This window comes from Petaurus breviceps, unplaced genomic scaffold (assembly GCF_028583685.1).
Source record: "Petaurus breviceps papuanus isolate PSGF00001 unplaced genomic scaffold, PetGlider_PUasm1.0 90845, whole genome shotgun sequence".
NCBI lineage: Eukaryota > Metazoa > Chordata > Mammalia > Diprotodontia > Petauridae > Petaurus > Petaurus breviceps.
Window position 1 is genome coordinate 21,375,907 of NW_027187359.1, and position 15,837 is coordinate 21,391,743.

At 38.4% G+C, this 15,837-nt stretch overlaps 2 protein-coding genes across 3 annotated transcripts in view; one reads left to right on the forward strand and one right to left on the reverse strand.

The window, feature by feature from the left end:
* Positions 1 to 15,837, forward strand: part of CEBPZOS (CEBPZ opposite strand) — a 295,755-nt gene that overhangs the window by 237,499 nt on the left and 42,419 nt on the right. The gene's annotated exons all lie outside the window — the stretch shown is intronic.
* Positions 2,944 to 15,837, reverse strand: part of SULT6B1 (sulfotransferase family 6B member 1) — a 45,223-nt gene continuing 32,329 nt past the window's right edge. For both annotated transcript variants that reach the window (XM_069072206.1, XM_069072205.1), the window contains 2 exons: positions 13,396 to 13,552; positions 2,944 to 7,117 (listed from right to left, as the gene is read on the reverse strand). In XM_069072206.1, the coding sequence (XP_068928307.1) occupies positions 6,987 to 7,117; positions 13,396 to 13,552 (288 nt within the window). In that variant the 3' untranslated portion in view covers positions 2,944 to 6,986. The remainder of the gene's footprint in view (positions 7,118 to 13,395; positions 13,553 to 15,837) is intronic.

Sequence of the window (15,837 nt, forward strand, 5' to 3'; positions counted from 1 at the left end):
CTTCCTTCCTTCCTTCCTTCCTTCCTTCCTTCCTTCCTTCCTTCCTTTTTTCTTTCATATTTCACTCAATTACATGTAAAAATCATTTTTACGTTTTTTTTTCAAATTTTGAGTTCTAAATTCTCTCTTTCCTTCCCTACCCTCTTCCTTCACTGAGACTGTAAGCAATCTGATATAGGTTATACATGAGCAATCACATACAACATATTTTTATATTGTCATTTTAAGGAAGTAAACTTGACCAGCTCCTGCTTATTTCAATGAAACTGCAAGCTTTTATTTTAAAAAAAATTAACTTCCTTTTACCTGTTCAGTTCCTAATGTCGCTATTTCAGTAGTATCCCAGACCATCTTTACTCACTGAATATTTATAATTTTAAATTTGTAATATTTGTATATATTTTAATTTATATAATTTATAATATTTATAGTTTTAGTATATATTATTGCTAAACAAAACCAGTGACTTACTAAAACTTTGACCTTCCCAAGCAGGTAGGTGGCTAGGGATAAAGCGTGGGCCCTGAAGTCAGGAAGACTCATCTTCCTAATGATTAAGATTAGGATTGAAAAAGACCATTTGATTTGGATTACTGGTAACTTTGGATAGAGCAATTTCAATTAGGTGATTATGTCAGAAGCCAAATTGAAAAGGCTTGAGAAATGAGGGGAAAGGAAATAGGAACAGTGAATATAGACAACTTTTTCAAGGAATTTGGCTGAGAAAGGGAGGAGTGATACAGGATTTTAATTTGAGGAGATAGGTTCTAGTGGAAGTTTTTCAAGGATGGTGGAAAATTCATTATGTTCAAAGGTTGTAAGGAAGAAACCAGTACATAGAAAGAGGTTGAAGATCTGAAAGAAAAAGTTTACAATTAAGGATAAAATCTGTTAGAGAAGACAAGACGGGATAGGATCCAGTGCACCTGTAGAAGCATTGGCTTTGGCAAGTAGAAGGGGCACCTCTTTGTTAAAGGCTGGGAGAAAAGTGGAAAGAGTAGGTTATGACATCATCAGCTTTGGAGGTGAAGAGGATGCGAAAAGAGGGAGGTCATGTGTATAGTAGAAACCATAGTCTATGTGCATGACCAATAGCATCACAGGTACTGTGAACAGCAAAACAGCTCTGTTATACAACTGTCCCTGAGAAAACTTACACACCCATGGGAAAACTTGCACATGACCGTGGGACATCCCTGGCATTATGCCTTCTTTATTCTCTTTCTACATAATATCTGGCTTGGACTAAGGATGGTGCAGAGATCTACCACTGTCCTCCTGCCACCAAGGACCAGTTTTGTGAGTAAATTCTTCTAATTAACCTAATAAACTCTAACAAATCTACACATATTTGACCAGGCTGGGGTGGTCTGCTTCGTTCTTTCGTATCTCAGTACCTTCCCATTACCATGGAACTGTTCCTTTGGACGGTTTGCATCCTTATAGCATATCAAATGGTCTCAATCTTACCAATAAAGTACTAGGTAAGGTCTTTGGTTTAGTGGAGGGGAGTGGTAGGAGTAGGAGACTTGAGTAAAGAAGAGAAGGTTTAGAATAGCTTCCATGGTGAGATAAAGAACCAATTGGGTGAGTGGAACTAAAAGGACTGTCTTGGTTTGTTGGGGACCCAGGGGAGGTTGGATACCATGAATTTGAGTCATATCTGTTGTGAGACTTCCTTCAGCAGTGTTCAGTGGCTCTTGAGTAAGAGGATGGTGAGAGTAATCCAAGGTTGAAGTTTGGCAAAAGAGCAATAAGAGGAAAAATAATGAACTGAAGAACAGAAGACAGTGTAGAGTTCACATGTTTAACTATTGGATTGAGGTTGGAAAATGAGGAAAGTGAAGTTAGGTTTTGCCCAGGACTTCCTAGTGCTCATTAATGCTTTCTAGACTATTTTGGGTAGGAATATTTGTTTCCATATGTGTCACCAGAAGTGAGTAGCTTATTACAGGATGAACTCTTACCTGATTACTCCTGTGTAGCCACATCCTTGGAGTTTAAGAAGCTGCTTCTTGAGAGATGATTATGCTCCTCCCTCCACAAAAAGCACCTTCTACCTATTATATAGCTCCAACTGTTCTGTGGTCCTTCTTCTCTTTGACTGAGTCAGATTCTTCTGTCTTCCAGACTCCTAACAGAGAGGAGGACTTCCTTCTGCCTCTTGACAGATCTTGGTCATATGTGTGTGTATGTGTGTGTGTATGTATATATCTATATATCTATCTGATGTGATGCTTCTCTACTCTTAAAACATTTTCAATAGCTTTTGTTTGTGTCATCCTAATTTACTTTAAAAACTATTTTTTTAAGTTAGATACATCTTTCAAAGCCCAATTCAAGTCTCATCTCTTCCATGGTCTCCCTTGACTACTCTAGCTAGAAATAGTCTCTCTTAATTCATGGAATCCTATGATATCTATTTGGCACTTGTGTATTACTGTGTATTATAGGGTTTTGAAAAGTCTTTTAATGCTTTTTTTTGTTTTTCATTTCACAGGCCTTTTTGGATTAATATATCCCAAACCCCTGCTAAAAGAATTGACCTTCTCCCTTTCAACATAAAAAAGCACTTAAGCAAAACCAACTGAAATGGTGACTCCCTCTGGCAATGTACAATTTTCTGTCCCCATAGTTACCTTCTCCTCTACTAAAAAGAGGAAGGTATGGTTCTGATCTGTTTTCTACAACCAAGGTTGGTTATTACAGCTCCTCAAAGCTCACATTCCTTTAAGTGTTATTTCCATTTACATTATTGTAGTCTTTGTGTATAATGTTCTAGTTTAACTTGCATTATAGGTTTCTTTTTTATATATGTATTATTTCCCCATCTAAGTTGGAAATTCCTAAAGGACAGAGATTGCGTTTTGTACCTCTTTATACCGCTCACGGTGATTTAGTAAGTACTGATTAAATATCAACCAGTTAATTGATTCATTGATTGATTTATTGAACACCATAGTTATTTATGTTAATTCGGAAATATTGATCATACTGTTATTTTTCTAAAGTTACATAAAAGTTTCATCTTTAGAAAAAGGAACAATAACAAATAATTGTTGAGCAATAAGAATGATGAGCACATTACAGTGGTGTTTCTATTTCTAAAAAAATTAGTTTTAATCAATCTAGTCTATTTAGTACTAATTGCTTTGGCTCAATTAGGAGTTTAGGCATGGTTCTATCATAAAACTAAGATAATCAAAAGGAAAACAATTACTTTCTTCCTATAAAACTCTTCAGATTTAGGCTTCCATGTGATTCTAAGATCTCACTGGTCCAGTGAAAATTACATAGCCTAAAAATGACACAAAGTTGGAATCCATTACTTTACAAAATATAAATTAGAACAGTTTAAGGGAGACCAATGAGAATAATATACTACAAACAAACAATTTAATAAAAGAGGCTTGTGACAATAACTGGCATTTATATAGTACATTAAAGTTTGCAAAGTGTTTTACAGATATTATCCCATTTGATCCTCACAACAACTCTTTAAGGTGTTACAGGAATTATTACCATTTTACTGATGAGGGACATTGAACTGAGAAAAGTTAAATCATTTTCCAAGGATCACAAAGCTAGTAACTATCTGAGTAGGATTTATACCTGTGTTCTTGACTCTAAAGACAGTGTTCTATCCATTATGCTGCATCACCTCTATATTAGGATAGAAAGTGTCCAAGAAAAGATCAGATAATATCAGTGTCAGTTAGTCAGTCAGTCAATAAGCATGTATCAATTGCTTACCATGCAGCAGACCCTACCCTAGATTCATTGTGTTAGGTCCAGCTGTTTCATTGGGACCTTCTAAAGAATTTTTAGATACAATGAGCTTTGAAAAGGTCTAATATTGACAGGACTCATCATGTCCAAAACACTCCTTTCCCAAATTTTCCTATTTTTGTTGAGGGCCTTATTATCTTTCCAGTAATATAGCTTCACAACATCAAAGTTATCCTTAACTCCTCACTTTCCCTTTCCCCACAAGCCTTGTCAAGTTGTCAGTTGTCAAGTCTTGTCATTTCTACTCCCATAATCTTTCACATCCATCTCCTCTCCATTCATCTAATCCACTCATTGTAAATAAGAAAGCTTTTTTCTAAGTCTTAGATTCCTCATCTATAAAATGGGGACAATGGACCTTGAACTACATACTTCACATAGTGGCTGTGAATAGGTGCTTTTGTTTAGTTCTACTAATTATTGTCTTCTACTCTTGTGTGTTTTTTTGCCCTTTTTCCTATCACCTCTCATTCCTGGTTTTATCCTTTAATGTAGAAGCTGCTAAATCTTATGTCATCCTAACTGTGGCTCCACAATACTTGAATTGTTTCTTTCTGGCTACTTGCAATATTTTCTACTCAAATTGGGATCTCTGTAATTTGGCTATAAAATTCCTGAAAGTTTTCATCTTGATATTTTTCAGGAGGTGACCTGTGGATTCTTTCAATTTCTTTTTTACCCACTAGGGTAAAAGGGCAGTTTTCCTTGATAATTTCTTTCTTTTTTTTTTTTCTTAGCAATCGGGGTTAAGTAACTTGCTCAAGGTTACACATCCAGTTATTTCTGGGTGTGGTGCTGAGTGTCTGAGCCCGGGATTCGATCTCCAGGTCATCCCAGCACTGGAGCCAGTGCTCTTACTCGCTGAGCCACCTGGCCGCCCCTCCTTGATAATTTCTTGAAAGATGATATCTAGGCTTGTTTTATGATCATGGTTTTCAGATAGTCCAGTAATTTTTTTTTGCTTTTTTCTTTTTTTTTGGAGGGGGGAGGGCAGGGCAATTGGGGTTAAGTGACTTGCCCAAGGCCACACAGCTAGTGTTGAGTCTGAGGCCAGATTTGAACTCAGGCCCTTCTGACTCCTCGATCTATTTTCCAGTTCAGATGTTTTCCAGTGAGACGTTTCACATTGTCTTCTATTTTTTCATTCTTTGGTTTTGTTTTACTATTTCTTGATTTCTCACAAAGTCATTGGCTTCCACTTGCTTATTCTAATTTTTAAGGAATTATTTTCTTCAGTGAACTTTTGCAGCTCCTTTTTCCATTTGGTCAATTCTACTTTTTAGGGAGTTTTTTCCTTCAGTGATTTTTTTGAGCCTCTTTTTCCATTTGATCAATTCTGCTTTTTTAAAGCATTCTTTTCCTCATTGGCTTTTTGTACCTCTTTTACCATTTGGCCTAGTCTGTTTTTTAAGGTGTTATTCTCCAGTATTTTTCTGTGTCTCCTTTACCAAGCTGTTGACTCATTTTTCATGATTTTCTTGCATCATTCTCATTTCCCTTCCCAATTTTTCCTCTGCCTCTCTTACTTGATTTTCAAAATTCTCTTTGAGCTCTTTCATGGCCTGAGACCAATTCATAATTTTCTTGGAGGCTTTGGATGTACAGGCTTTCACTTTGTTATCTTCTTCTGAGTATGTGTTTTGATCTTCCTTGTTACCAAAGTAACTTTCTATGGTCAGAATTTTTTCTGTTGTTTGCTCATTTCCCCAGCCAATTACTTGACTTTTAATTCTTTGTTAAAGTAGGGCTCTGTTTCCAGCATGGAGATCACATGGAGATTCAAGGGCTATGTCCAGCTGTTTTCAGGGCTATTTCTAGGGACCTATAAGTTTTAAGTTCTTCCAAGGTGGTATGATCTAAGGAGAGGTGGTTACTCCTCTCCTGTCCTGTGTTCTGGTCTATGGGTAACCACAAGTACTCTTTACTGCCCTGGAACTGTGATAAGGGTCCCTGCTCCACTGTGGCTACAAGCTCTGTTGTGCTCTGCCACCCCAAGACTGTGATCCATATCCAAGTGTGGGAAAAGCAACAGAGTCCTGTCTCAGTACTAGCAAAGAGACCCTTGCAATCTCTTTTTGACCAGTTATTCAACCCTCTTATGGTCTGTGGGCTGAGAGCTCTAGAAGCAGCTGTTGCCTCCCAAGGACTGCTACTGGTTTGCTGGGGTTGGGTAACTGTGCTTGCTGGCCTATGCTGGACTGTGCTCCACTCTCACCCAGGTGCAACAGACCTTTCCTGCTGACCTTCTAAGTTGTCTTTGGCTGGAAAATTATTTCACTCATCCTTTTGTGGGTTCTGCTACAGAATTTTAGTTGGCACGTCCCCCTCAGGAGCAGAGTTGATTTGATCATGGTTCATGGTTCTAGAACTGGAGGGAGGAGTGAAAAGGAAGAAGAAGTGCCACAGCAAGGCAACTGTTGAGGAGGAGATGACTATTCCAGATGAACTTGCTTACTTGCTGCTTTACATACATTCTATCTCCCATCTTTGTATCTTTGTAAAGGCTATCCCTCTTGTGCAAAATATACTCTTTCCTCAGCTTTGCATCTTAGAATCTTTATCTTCCTTTAAGACCAATCCATATGCCATTCCCTAGAGGAAACCTTTCCTAAGCCCCTAAATCATGTATACTTCCTCCTTCCTCATGGTATTATTTTTATAATAATCTATAATATAAGGTCCCTGAGGGCAAGAATTGTTTTTTTATTAAATGGGTTGTTGGATTAGATTGGTAGGATTTGCAAACTGTAAAGTAAAATGTAGGCCATTCTTATTGACATCAAGAAGAAGTTATCCTGATCTTTGTAGCAGGTATAGCTTCTGTTATAGAAATGTATCCATTTACATCACATCAGTATCTTATAAATTTAGTTAAAGTGAGTCAATCCAACAGAGCCTGATCATCACTGGGTAAAGTTTTAAAATCAAATTTCTGAACTTGAAAAAAATAATGACCACATTCTAAATTATAATGATATCACCAAGGTATTTCATGAGCACAATTCTGAGATAGCCAGCAGGTTTGTTTTTTTGTTGTTGTTGTTGTTTTTTACCAAATATAATAGTAAAAAGAGTACAAAGTATATTTGAAATGTCCACTTTCTCAATAACATTTACAAATTTCAGTTTGGGTTCATTCTTTGTAACTTTAAAATAAAAAGAAAAAAATCCATCTGATTCAACCAATTTATCTAAAGTTAAGCCTTACAATGTATATCATACTTCAATTTTACTCCCAGTGGAGTGTTTGCTAAACACTCATTGAATTTTTCATCCATTTTTTTACTCTGAGTTTCAGTGAACAGATTTTTCCAGTCTCCAACTTCACCTAGAAAACACAAGCAATAGGACCAGATGTCAGTGTGTTTCTTCTTACATATAGCAGTCCATGGATTTTACTGTTATTTGGAGCAAATGCTTTCACTTTGGATATGTGGGAAAAGATACCAAAAAAAAACGAAGAGGGATGTTATATACAGTCAATCAGCAGTATTATTTTCTGGGCAAAATCAGTGACATTAATTGCAAGAAAAAACAAAATGACCAGGTGACTTCCCTTTTGTGGCAAAAAAATCACTCTAGAGTCTCCCCCCCCCTTAAATTTATTCCAAGGTCACAGTGCCATTGCAGATTCTCTCATAAGTAATGCAGGGTTTAAGAAGGAAGTAGTGGTGTGCTGTTTTGGCCTTGATATAGCCAACTTTAATTCCCTCCAGAGAAATTGCCTTTTCTCTCCCTCTTGGAATCATTTCCCTCTGAGCTGACAATGATAATGCTCATCTTTTTCCTCCACCTTCTGATACCTCAAGCACATTTAGCTTCCACAAGTAGAAGGATAACTCCCTGGAACTGGGAAACTCTCTGCAGCTGGGGGTGGGATGGGATGGGAATACAAGATTGTTGAGTATGCCACTCACACCCACAGGGCAACTCTGATCTCCTACCACATGCCACCTTTGCAAAAGTTCCCCTTCCCAACATGACTTCCTCAGAGATTTTTACTACCCCATTTATGCTGGCTATGGGCTATTCTCTCCATCTCAATACCTTGCATATCCACATGGGAATATTCTCTTATTTGGAAACAAGCTTCATAGTCACTGAACAGTGAATACCCCTGTTGAGGGAGGGCTTGTAAAAGTTTCTTCTGATCTTTTGTACTACCTTTGCAGATACAACTAGTGATAATTGTCTCCAGAACTTTATATCAGCCCACTGTAACAATTGTATTGAGGAAGCATTTCCTACTTGCACCTATGACTGCATCCCTCCCTCTACTCTCCTAGTAGACTCCCCCTTTTTAAGCTTTACTTGTAAGTTAAATCACAATGCCACAGCCCCTTCTAATTACAATACTCTTATTGATCTCTTAAAGACACCCTTCTCGGGGTGGCCAGGTGGCGCAGTGAGTAAGAGCGCCGGCCCCAGAGTCAGGAGACCTGGGATTGGTTCTGGTCTCAGATAATTAACACCCACATAAAAAACAACCGGCCTTGTAACCTTGAGCAAGTTACTTAACGCCGATTGCTTAAAAAAAAATAAAGACACCCTTCTCAACTGAGAGCTTAATGTGCAACTTCAGAGCCTCTTATGAACTTGCCCCATCTGTGCCCCCAAAGGCTATACCTTCCTTTGTGGGATTGGTGAAACAAGTGACAAAAATTCTGGGGAAGAGGTGAAATGAAATGCTATCACATGGCAAGATGCCAGAACCACTGTCCTGGCCTCCCAATGCTTAACACCTTACAAGGACTTTGGGGTATGCATCCTCAGATTTTTAGCACCTCCCTTTCCCATTTTCAATGCCACAGCCCAGGGCCTCTAACTTGGAAAGAGCAAAGTGTGGATTCTGGGGAAATGTCCTCTGGTTCCTTAAAAAGGAAGCAGAGTATCTCATGCCCTGGTATGGTCACCAACAACATGAATTCATTCCCTTTAACCTTACAGAAAACATTCACCAGATGGCAGACAAGACAGTTTATAGTGTCTAGGAAATCCAGTAATCTCTGGATTCCCTAGCAAAGGGGGTCCTAGATAATAGAATAGCCCTAGACTACCTGTTGCCTCTAGTGGGGTGTCCTCATGGTGACCTCAACATCTTATGGTTCCCTGACCACTACAGTGAGGTTGAGGGTGGATTTGGAATTAGTGCATATGGGCTTAAATGCTGGCTATACCATTTCCCTATCCATATAACAATGGAGTAAGTCATTTCATCCCTCTGAAATTGTTTCTTCATCTGAAAATATGAGGGGTTTAAACTATATAAGCATAAATTTTAGCTATGACAAGTTTTCATTAGCCACTGAGATTAATTAAATTAATTAATTAATGACATTTCCTATGTGTCTCCTATGTCTTCCTATGAAATCTCATTCATTTCATTTCTTGGAAATATGCATAGTTAAATAGTACCCAAGTAAACATTTCTTGTTGTATATACATCAACAACTCTGGACAGGTAGAGATCCTTACTGAATATATTTTGGAAAAGGATAGTTGAACGCAAGAAATCCATAATAACTTCAGTGTCCCAAAATCATTTTCTTCATAGAAATCCTGGCTCCTTTCTATACTCACCCCATTCTTATTCCCCTCTTGATTATATTCTTTTGCTCCTTGTTTGCTTAACATCTTTGCCAGGTTTGTCTCCACCAGGATCCAAGCCATGAACTTCCAGATGACTGAATAGGCTATATACCAAGGTCTCTAGCCCACTGGATCTGGTATCAACCAGGTTCCCAAGTCTGACCCCTTAAATGGGACCCAGCGAAGCAGGGACAGCTCTATAGCCCTTGCTAGGAGGAAGCAGTTTCAGAAGTTGAGACCTTATCCCCTTACCTCAAAAGATTTTAGGTCCCATTTGTTTGAGGGGGTAATGACAGAGATAGGATATTGGATCTGGACCCTCCCCCCTTGAACTTTCCCATGAATTTCAGGAACCCAGCCCCTGAACCAGATCTCTGGCATTCAGCTGGTGCATCAGGCTCCTCCCAGTATAATCCTTTCAACTGTCCTTTCATTGTGCCCCCCCAGCTCCCACCTAGCTCAATCCTCCATTCTCAGTTACCTCCCGACCACCCCAGGCTATTTGCCACTCCTAGATCCCATCCAAATCTTCCCACAATCTTGGCATCACAAATAAACTCTCTACTTTGACTGGAAGACTTGAGTAGTTGAATTCTTTTGAGGCAGACCCATGCTCTAAACCCTTGCATTTCAGGTTTTCTAGCACCCCTAGAACACAACACTATAAGACCTACCCAAGAGAATTCTTTCTTCTCCTTTAACAAGGTTTGGTACCTGACATTCTATCTAAAGCTATATATGAAAAGTAAATATTCCTGGACCATCTAACACTTAAAACCAGTTAAGTAATAATAAGTAAGAGGCTCCCCTCTCCTCATCCCAAATAATTTTAAAATTTAAAAGGACTACTCTTTTCTTAAGCTTTTGAATCTTTGAAAGATATAACCTGAAACTACGTTTCCTTTGCCTTTGGAGTTTTTTGTTCATAAAAATGCCCTAGGCAACTTGACCTGGTGTAGTGATGATGAGGTACAGACTCGGGGAACCTCCTTGAGCTCTCCTTGAAGCTTCCTACATGAGGCATTTGCCTGAGGTCATAAGCCTTTCATTATAGCTCAGCCCAAATCTCTGTTACTAGCCTAGCCCTCCATTGTCCAGCTAGCCTCCATACTTGATCCTCCCAAAATATTTATGCCCAAATATGTTACCCTAAAACTATCCTTTCCCTCCATTGTCCCTCATCTTCAGGTAGCCTCCAGCTACTTCCCACCCTTAATCTCTCATTACTGGAGTCTGACCTCATTTGACTCCTCCTGAAGACCCTTCCCAAATTCCTCCTCCAGACCATCCCTAAAATCCTCTTACAATATTTCTGTATGTAAGACCCATCTTGTCTCCATGAAAGAGCCAGAGAATGATCTAGCACAGATTCACTATGTGTCAGATTATCTTGGCCTTCTTGTCCAGTACAAGTGTCACAGATACAGCTTCCTTAAGAGTCTACCCATTATGGTGAAACTTTAATAAATTTTGCTTTACTTTGGCTGAGAGAAGACTTGAGTAGAATTCATTTGGCAGGACATGACATGTTAGTATTTTGGGGTCTTGTATACCCCTAAACCTTAAACCTCAACATTTTATGGTTCCCTGACCACTACAGTGAGGTTGAGGGTGGATTTGGAATTAGTGAATATGGGATTAAATGCTGGCTATGCCATTTCCCTATCTATATGATAATGGAGTAAGTTATTTCATCCCTCTGAAATTTTTTCTTATCTGAAAATATGAGGGGTTTAAACTATATAAGCATAAATTTTAGCCATGACAAGTTTTCATTAGCTATTGAGATTAATTAAATTAATTAATTAGTGACATTTCCTAAGTGTCTCCTATGTCTTCCTATGAAATCTCAATTTCATTTCTTGAAAATAGGGATAGTTATTGAGATTTCCTATGTGTCCTGACTTTAGGGACACCCTGTTGTAATGGTAATGGGGATTTGAAAATCTTCCCTGCCCCTTGTATTGGTAAACAAACAAGTACTTAGCACCCTGTTTCAAGTTTGTTAAGAAACAGAACTTGTGAATCCCACAGTGGGAGGAACTTGCTGATGCAACAGGAAGGGGTGGAGCAGGGAGGAGCTAATGATCATACATAAGGAAAGGCCCAGGCTGGAGAGAGAGGAATTGAGAGCAGAACTGAGAACTGAGAAGAACTAACAAGAGAGAAGAACTGAGAATTAAAAACTGAACTGAGAAGAACTGAGAAGAGAGTTGAGAAATGAACTGAGAATGAGAAGAGAGGAAAACTGGGAGGAAGCATGGCTGTGGTGCTGGTATTTTGTCTGTCTGTTTTGATGTTACTTTGTCAAATTTGTCTGCTGATAGAGGACGTTGCTGTTGTTACAGAAGCCCTAGGACCTTGCTGTTAGTTCAGAAGCCCTGAAAGAGGATTTTCTTGTTGTATGTTTACAGAAATCCTGGAGGAAGGTCTTACTGATGTTTTCAGAGGTCTTGGGACTATACTGATGATTTGTGTTGATTTCTCATACCTTGTTGTTGGGTCTATGTTGATTTCACAGGCAGAAAGTGAATGGATTATGGTGCCAGCAATGTGCATAAATGTCATTGTGGCTTTGTTAAGCTTTGTCTTCCTGGGAACAGAAACTGTGAAGGACTTGAGGTGAACTAGACACTGTGAGCTTCAATATGGAACAGAAACTGAACAAGGAGCTGGACAAGGAACTGAGAAGAGCTCTCTGCCTTTGAACTCAGGTGACAGTTGGGTAGATTCAGGCAGGAGTTGGGACCATGGAAGAAGAAGCATGGAAGCTAAGAGCCTGCTTCAAGTCAAAATGAAAAGACCTCTCCTTGGGTATTCAATGCAAACTGAGAAGATCATGATTTTCTGTGGCCTAGGGGTGGAGGACTTTGTACTCTGTATCCTGTACCTTTTCAGGATGATTGAATTATGTATGATTGGAAACTAATCTCCAAGTAAGAAGAAAGACTTTTTGACTGAAGAGATTAAGACAATGTGACCTAGAGGTGAAGAACCTTTGTACTTTGTGTCCATTAAGGAGGCTTGCCTCCTTAAGGATGATTGAGTTAAATTCTAACTGAATGATTATACTTTGTGTCCCTTAGGAGGACTTATACTTTGTTTAAAGGTATGTGTCCACTTTGGTGAAAACTATGTGGCCATTTTAGTGATAAGTTGTTGTTATAACATTGTGAATACTGTACTTTGATTTCTCTCAATGTTTTGCTTTTACTTAATGCTGAATAAATAGAGAGTTCACTACACTATGTAATCAGAACCCTGAAGCTGTTCACAGCAGCAGTCCTCTGGAAAGCTGCTCATGCTTTGCCTTACACCTGTAGATAACTTCTAAAGTCCATTCCAGTTTTAAATCTATCAGCCTAAGATATTCTTTGTATTACATTAGTAATTGGAACCATAAACAGAAAAACAGAAAGTTTTATTAAGGTCTATTTTTAATAATGAAATTAGTCAATGGCAAAGCCAGAAATAAACCAAGCCTGACTTCATACTGAGCAGTCCCTTCCTTTCTCTATCATAATCATGCTACTTTTAACTTTCTTTACATAATAATGAAGACTGTAAGGGAGCATTTCAAATTCCCTTTAGACTCTAAATTACTCTTTTTTTTTCTTTTTGGAGGGAAATTGGGGTTAAGTAACTTGCCCAAGGTCACATGGCTAGTTTGTGTGTGTGTGTGCATGTATGTGTGTGTGTGTGTGTGTGTTAAGTGTCTGAGGCTGGATCCGAACTCAGGTCCTCCTGTCTCCATGGCTGGGGCTGCCCCTCTAAATTACTCTTTAAAGAAATTTAGCTAGGGAGGCCAGGTGGTGCAGTGAACAGAGCACTGGCCATGGAGTGAGGAGGACCTGAGTTCAAATGTGACCTCAGATACTTGACACACTTACTGGCCATTTGACTTTGGGCAAGTCACTTAACTCCAATTGCCCTCCAAAAAGCAAAAAAATAAAAAAAATAAAAAATAAAAAAAAGATATTTAGCAATTCAAAATTCCTGAAACAAATGCAACTTTACCTTTTCGAAAAAGAAATGGCCCAATTGGACCATGTGTTTCCTGAGACTTTGCTCTCATTGCTTGAAAGGTGGTCCGGTCTGAAATTGTCTGAATCTGCTCCCCCGTGAGAGAGAATCCAAAGAATTCTGCCATTTGTTTCACGCCCGCAGTTAGATTCTGAAAACAAAATTCTCTAGAATAACCTTTTACACTTCCTTCTCTTCCACCCTTACGGACTTTTATCTTAATTCTGTATAGGAGGGTTTACCAAGTTTTTTGGTCCCATTACCCCCTGGTTTTTAGGAAACCTTCTCATACCTCCAATTCAATATAAAAATAAGTAGTAGTGCTAACCATGCATATGCACCTAAATAAAATATATTAATTAATTTCAATAGGATAATATAGTTATTTACCAAATATTCTCCATACCACTTTGATGAGCTTCTCAGAGCCCAAAATACATGTCCCCAAGCTTGGAGACTCCTGTCCTACAATGATTATTTCAGACCTTTTCTTCTCCCCTCATATAACCTTCTCCTGAACTCCCCAAACACTTAAGAAGGATGACCTTATAGCTCCCTATTTCATTGAAAAGAGGACATGCAATGGATGAGGTTTAAAGTCAGAGTTCCTGAGTTCAAATTTCTGTAGCAATATATATGGCCTGGGCAAGTCACTAAGCTTCACTGTATCTCAGTTTCCTTGTTTGTAAAGTAAGGTTTCCCAAAGGAAATCAAAGTCATAATTAAAAATACAATATATAACAAAGTATTCATAGTAGCACTCTTTATGGGAGTGAAAAATCAAAAACAAAGTTAACCACTGAATGGAAAATGGACCAAAAAAAACCTACAGAGCATAAATGTCATGGAGTATTATTGTGAAGTTTAAGAAAATGGAAAATACAAGGAATTCAGAGGAACTTTGGAAGATTTTATGAGAAATGATTATCAGTAACCAAAACCTTGGGGAGATTCAGAGCTCCCCCTTTTCTTTCAAAAGTCCTGAAGTCTTTTGAAGTATATTACTGTTAATGAGATTGCATTAACTCTCTTCATCTTGAAAACACAACCTCATTGGGGAGGCCAGGTAGCACAGCGAGTAAGAGCACCGGCTCCAGTGTTTAGAAGACCTGGAGATCGAATCCTGGGCTCAGACACTTAGCACCCACCCAGAAACACCTGGCCGTGTAACCTTGAGCAAGTTACTTAACCCCAATTGCTTAGGGGCGGCCAGGTGGCTCAGTGAGTAAGGGCACTGGCTCCAGTGTTGGGATGACCTGGATCAAATCCGGGCTCAGACACTCAGCACCACACCCAGAAATAACTGGCCATGTAACCTTGAGCAAATTACTTAACCCCTATTGCTTTAAAAAAAAAAAAAAGAAAACACAACCTCACACAAAATTTACTCTAAAGTGGAAAAGTCAATTGTGTTCTACTCAAGCTTGGATGGAGATAGATTGTTTTGAACTGATAGCCCAAGGTTGGAAGTGATCTGAGTAGAGAGATAATTTCTCTGTCCAAGGGTGATACGAGTTCACCCTCAGCCCTTCATTGAAAAGGATATATAAACTGTGAGCCCCACTGCCATGACTGTCTTTGGTCTAAGAGAGACAAATCAAATGACTATCTTTTTATTAAAAGGTCTGACTGACCTTATTAATAAAATGATCAAATTACCCAGAAACTGTCTCTTCAACCTTTCTAACTGTCATAATTAATTTAGCAAAATAAGCAGAACAAAGATAATATACATAATAACTATAACAATGCAAGTGAAAACATGACCAAAAGGAAGTAGATTTCTGGGTAATTGGGGAAAAAACAATAAACATTCTCCCCAGTGCCTAGCACAGTGCTTGGCACATAATAGTGCTTAATAAATTCTTGTTGATTGATTGATTGATCCTGAAAAAGAGATAATAAAATATGCTTCTCCCTTTACAACAGAGAGGTAGGGGACTATAAGACCAGAATATTGTATATATTTCTAGACCAGTTTTCTGAATTATATTCTTTTTCCTTGACTCTTTCTCTTTATCACAAGGGAGGAGTGGCTGGGAAATGTCTGAGATATTAAAACAAAAGCCATCAATAAACATCTTTAAAATAAAAAAATTAAATTAAGGATTTGAGCTCAATGGGCTTTATGGTCTCTTGCCACTTTAAATTTATATTGCTATTATCTTCTTTAGGAATTTGCTCCAGTAGTCATCCCCTTCTCTATCCTGCACCTCTTACATTTTTCTTGCTATTGTCTCCTTTCCATTTTCCTATAAAGATGGTCAGGTCTACCAAAATCTAAAAAAAAATAAAACCCAAAACTAAAAAAACCTTCCTTTAACCCTTCTAGTCCACTAAGTCACCACCATCCCATCTCTCTACTCCCCTTCACTACTAAAGTTGTTGAAAAAAATTGTCTACTTCCAGTACTTACTTCTCAATATTCACTGATTT